The sequence below is a fragment of the Pantherophis guttatus genome, chromosome 2, assembly GCF_059756535.1.
Source record: "Pantherophis guttatus breed Tessera chromosome 2, ASM5975653v1, whole genome shotgun sequence".
Classification (NCBI taxonomy): Eukaryota; Metazoa; Chordata; class Lepidosauria; order Squamata; family Colubridae; genus Pantherophis; species Pantherophis guttatus.
The window spans coordinates 209,046,162-209,052,161 of record NC_142064.1 but is presented as its reverse complement, the minus strand read 5'-3'; the positions used below and the strand labels follow the sequence as shown (position 1 = coordinate 209,052,161).

The window sequence follows — 6,000 nt, the reverse complement described above, 5'->3', positions numbered from 1 at the left end:
GCTTTTAGACGTCAATTGCTGTTTGGGGTATCCTGTATCCTTCAGGCAAAAAATGCACTAAACATTTCGACGAGTTCTGCTGCAACTTTAGATCACTTAGAAGAAACTTTCATGGAACAAATTCCCATGAGATTGTTTCTCATATACCCTGAGGAAAAAAGCTGTCAAATAACCAATGTTTTCCTTCAGTAGCCCAGCAATTCAGTTGCATATCCACCCCTATTTCAGCAGAACAAGTTGTTTCAAAATTCAGATATACTATATGTGGATTTTACTTCGAAATGTTTGTGGGGCTATAGCATCTTGTTTTCCAGCTGTGTCAGAGATATTTGCCACTTTTACTCCAGATGTAAGGTCAAAGGAACAGTTGGATCTTCCTCATTCTACCATTAATAGAATATTACATTTCTCAAACCAGCCTTTCCCCATCAGGTATTCTCCAAACTGTCGGCTGGTTTGGCATTCTAATTGGTAATTCTGGACTACAACACTTCTAGCTGGCACCAAGCTGAGGAAGGGCACTCCATACTCTGGTAAACTGCAGTATCTATATCAAGTTCCTGATTGTTTTATATACTATATTACCCTCTGATCAGAGCTGCTTGTTTGTCCCGTGGGGTTTCCTATGTTTTACTTTATATTTGATTCGGTTCCACCTTACATTCCTTGGATTCCAGCACGCCTGCAGGTCGTTTAGTTTTAATCATTGCTTACCGTTAGAAGAGAAAAAAACATCATATTGATTCAACCAGAATGTGCCCTCTAGTTTGCGTCCAGCAATATGTAACAGGTTTCTGATAGGCACTGTGCTGCATTAGAGAAGAGCTTCCACAATCCATTGAACTGGAATGTTGAGAGATACATGTTCCAAACATTTAACTGACAGCGCTTTTACCAGGTTTCTTTTTATTTCACTCCAAAAAGAATTGGAATGAGCAAGAAGCCAACCCCCTAAATAATTATCTGTGAGCAGTTCCACTAGGAATCTAGCCAGCATAAATGCCTAATCTTCAAAGATCCTTGAAACTGTATTTGCCAGAACTGTTGTCACAATTAGAAGAAAGCTAGTAGATTTCTTTAAGCAGAATTAACAACAAGCACTGATTTTTCTGTCTTTGTGGTCAAGCAAATGATCTGTAATGATCCTGTGGGGTTAGATCAGACAGTAGTAAAGATAACATAGAACTAAATGCACACAGGAGATTAGATGTTGTTTCTCAATGTATGTCATGACATTTGTTTATGCAACAACCAGCACTTGCCTAATCCAGAGCCAAAAAAAAAACAGTGGGCTCCAAAAGGATGAGAACACATACAAGCTCCCATTGCTTTTTGATCCAAGTTGTTTTTTTCCTAAGGAATTTCTGCTGTGAACAGAAAAATGCTCACAATGTTCCTTCAACAGCCAGTTTACAAGAGAGTTCAGCCCGTATGTTTTCAGAATACCACTTGAGCCCATCATCCCCAGACAGTTAGAGGCAATGTCTCCATAACATGATACAAAGCTCAATACTGTATGTGTAAACGCTCACATTCACAACCATTCTGTCTTGAAGAACCTGGAATAACTTGAGAACTGGATATAATTCAATGATAATACTTAATGAAAGTAGAGTCTCCCGTTTTATTTTAGTATTCTGGCACGGTTGTGAATGAGAAATTTCTTCCGGTCCACATTCCAAATAGTGAAGGCCAAAGATCTGATCTTTTCTACCTCCTGCGGGTACACATGGAAGAGTGGTGCCTTTATACTCTTCGAAATATATTTGTATAATGAACAGTATAGCTGCTGGGGAAGCCAACGGGGACAATGGATATATTGAAGAGAATACGTAGGAAATTGGCCCAGAATTCATACATAATACATTTGAGCATTTCCCAGAGGAGCTGCATCAGGAGACTGCATCAGGAGGTGAAGGGATGTTCGTGTGAGCTAACAAAGGTGTGGAATGCTATTCTCTCCTGTATCCATCTTTTTGGGCATGACTCCAGGGCCTGCTAACATATTTTGTAATATCTTGGACTTGTGACTAAATGTGATGAAGCTGTCTTCCATTTCCTTGGTGATAAAATGATGGAAATTTAGTTGCTGCTCTCTTGTAAAATATTTCAAGTGTATTACCTTGACTGCTTTTTAATACTGATGTCCTCTGTCAGGGAAGAGTGACATGTGATCTCTTAAAAATGCACATGAGAGGTTGAGTAGAACAATGATTGTCAGTGGGATTGGTATTTCTTGTTCATCTTGCCAGCCTGTGCTCAAAATTCATCTCTCTCCCCAATCGTCCAGCTGCCAGCTCCTCTCAGCTGCTGCTTTCCAGGATTTTCTCTCCCCCGAGTACTGTTACTGGCACCTTTTTGGGAGTGGAAGATTCCTTTAAAAGAGAAAAAAAGCAGGCTGGCAGCGACAAGTACCAAATGTCTCTCTTCTACACATTGCTTAAATCCCAGCCCCAGCTGATTAATCATACAGTCAGGCTGCTTTGAGCTTATCACTTTCCTTAATAGCTGAATAATTTAAAGCCTCTGTTTGTCAGCGTCTTAATTGCTTTTGCATTAGATACAAAAGCCACCAGGAATGCAGAATGGGAATAACTTCAGTAGAGTCCCTTTATTTCTTTCATATGGCATCTCTTTTGAACTGGCTTAGGGAGGGCAAAACCTGGCTGCCAACAGAATATTTCCCATCTATATGGGGAACCAAAGGGACAAATGTCTGTCATGGTACATGGATTCTTATTCTTGGGAAGGCTTTAAGATGGCCATAAAATTGTCATGCAGTCAAAGATCTCTGCAGATGTAATGGGGAGTATTGGGCAAGGACTGGGGAACTAGAAACAGTTTGACATGAAGAGGGTAAGACATTGTAGATTTATCCCTAGTGAAAGTGGGGAAAGGAAAATTTCTAGAGTTCTTCACTTGTTTTGGATTCTAGCTTCCATCAGCCTCCGTCAGCATGATGAATAATATTTGCTTACTTATCTCTGAACTATGAGTTGAGCTGAGGGATGCAGTAGTCAGGATCACCAGGATTAAAAAAGGGATAAAACCACATTTTTAAACAATGCTCCAAGTCTTCAAAACACAGACAAAAATATCCTTTCCCTTAGCTACCCTGTTGATGTTTTAAAAGTGTTGCAAACTATCTTACTAAGCCTTAAAGTTGCACTACCAAATGTTGGTTGTGAGAGCACCAAGAAGGAGGAGGCGCACATAGACTTCCATACTACAATGCCATCATCTTCTCAGATTGGATGCTATCAATGTACATGGAGATGGTGTGGGTTGAGTTACCAGCTAGCATTTCCCCATCCTCTTCCAGGTCTCAGATGGACATTGCGCAACCCTAAAAATGGTTACATCTGGTGGTAGGGCTCAATTCAAATTTTGATAATTCATAGGCACTTTGTAGTTAATCTCTTTTATTAATCTCTCTCTGTATATTATATTATTATATTATGTTATAATCATATTATATTACATTATATGAGACACATCACAAATTACACTATGCCAGAGGACTAATTCTTTAGTGTACACACTATCAAATGGTCTCCGTTTCAACTTATTCTAGCCTAAGAGCATCTCACATGGTTCTGTGTATAAAGTTTGGCTACATAGTTATTAAATCTAATGCGTTAAAACATTTATACCACACATGTCTCTTTGGACGTCATCTCAGATATAGTCAATTGATTATCACTGCTCTTAATACATACCGGTTGATGTTTGATTATATAAACCCATTTATGCATGGTATTTTCATGAAATCATTACCTTGATAATAGCGCTGATAGTGTCCTTCATGGCTGGCCTTCTGTTGGCAGGCAAAAGCGTTTACCTTTATACAGGTGTTAAGCTTACAGAATTGATTTGGGGGGTTTTTTCCCCGCTGTTCTGAATTTTAAACTCTGTTTTAATTTAATGAAGTTTTAAGGGGCCTCTTTGGGGGTATGCTCTTATTTGGCTTTTAGTTGTTTTCCATTCTTTTTTTACTATTATTAGGCACTTCTTATTCCATCTCTGATAGAAAGGTGGTTTGTAAATAAGCAATATAAACAAGAGGTGAAAGAATGGTCCCATTGAAGAGAGATAGCCTGCATCCAGCTATGTTGTTGTGACAAATTGATAATAATCAGCTCCACAGGAGATGCTGGGAATTGCCAGGAACAATCCTTCAGCTGATGTCACTTTTCACAGCTCTCCTAATGGAGTGAATATATCCTGCTAATGGAGGGCATACATCCTTTCACAAAAGCAACTCTCATTCTTCCCTTGCCAGAGAACAATCACATTTGTCAAAGAGATCTCTAGACCTTAAGCACACTAAACTTGTCCCTTTTTTTGCAGCCACTGTAATCCTCAATGAACTGAATTGGACAGAAGCCTTAGAGGATGTGTTTGTGGAAAACCGAAAAGAAGACCCATCTCTGCTGTGGCAGGTCTTTGGCAGTGCTACAGGGGTAACCCGCTTCTATCCAGGTTTGTATCATTCTCAACTAACAGGGTGAAAATATAATTATGAACAGTGGGGTTGCATTTAAGTAGTTGAGTTTTGAACTCAGAAATGTTACAGTAGGAGTAACAGCACAGTCTAATGCTTTCACATTAGAAGCACTACTTTCCTAGTCATCCTAGGGCCTAGGCCATTCGTTGTTAGGGAGTGATCATTGTTACTTTTCCTCTTAATAGGAGGGATAAGAGCTTCTTTGCTACAGGGGTGAAATCCAGCAGATTCTGACAGGTTCTGGAGAACCGGTAGCGGAAATTTTGAGCAGTTCGGAGAACCAGCAAATACCACCTCTGGCTGGCCCCAGAGTGGGGTGGGAATGGAGATTTTGCAATAGCCTTCCCCCTGGAGTGGGGTGGGAATGAAGATTTTGCAGTATTTTTCCCCTGTCACACCCACCAAGCCACATCACGCCCACCAAGCCATGCCCACAGAACCAGTAGTAAAAAAAAATGGATTTTACCACTGTTTTGCTGGAGAATAATGAAGTCTCTGCCTTCTTTATTTCTCTGCTCTTTCTTTTGATTCTGGGTATCAAGGTATGGCCAGATGTCAGCCCCACTAAGTAGATCAGACCTTGAAATCAACCCCACAGGAAGGTTAAATGTACTTTTATTGAGACTGGCTATGGTAACAGAATCTTTCAAGTATGATTGTACTCATCTCCTCCTTTTTCTTATACTTCAGTGAATTAGAGAGGCATCTGCCTGAACGATTTCCTAATGTTATCGCATTAAAAAAAATGCTTCAGCCCCTTTTGCCTAGCTAACAGTTCCTGCATATTTCCATCAAGGTCATCTTCCTTATTTTCTTCGCATGGTTGTGATGTCAGAGAAGGAGGTTGATTGATCCTCTTCTTCTCTGTCAAACACCAAACATTTGAGGTAACTTATAACATCCATGGGCAACTTTTAGGGAATCAGCATGGCTTGTGTCCTTTTATTTGCCTGCCTGGGAAAAATATCTGGGATTTTTATATGTTGGCCAACTACTATTTTAATTTCCACAATGACCTGGACCACATTAGGGATGTTATGCAAATTATTTTCATAACAGTAGGGATGTTATGCAAATAAAGTAGCTGAACCTACTTTAAATCTGTCAGTCAGGCCCATGGTTCTTTTGGAAACACTCAGCATTATTGACCAGGACCAAGGTCCATGCTGGACAAAGAGGTGATGTCTATGAGGAATATCATGGATTTGAGAAGTTGAAGTTCTAGCAGCACCCAGGTAAAAAGAAAGAGAAAATTGGCCCACCACTCAAGAATTACTTCACCCCAGGGGAAGAAGTAGCATGAGAAAGAGGCCCAAAGCAACTCTACCTTAATTTCAGTAGGTGCAGGAGAAGTCCTGTAATGGGCTTGCAAGAGCCTGGGTTTTACTGCACTAGCAATAAAGTTCTTTGCAAAAGACCCAGTGGATTTGGTTTTCTAACTTTGCCTGCCTTGATTTAGAGAGAACTAGGACATTGAGGTTCATATTTATTTG

At 40.0% G+C, this 6,000-nt stretch overlaps 1 protein-coding gene across 2 annotated transcripts in view; it reads left to right on the top strand.

Moving 5' to 3' along the window:
* The window catches only part of CACNA2D2 (calcium voltage-gated channel auxiliary subunit alpha2delta 2), a 676,129-nt gene that overhangs the window by 537,477 nt on the left and 132,652 nt on the right, over window positions 1–6,000 (top strand). For both annotated transcript variants that reach the window (XM_034440362.3, XM_034440357.3), the window contains exon 7: window positions 4,351–4,482. In XM_034440362.3, coding sequence (XP_034296253.1) covers window positions 4,351–4,482 — 132 coding nt within the window. The remainder of the gene's footprint in view (window positions 1–4,350; window positions 4,483–6,000) is intronic.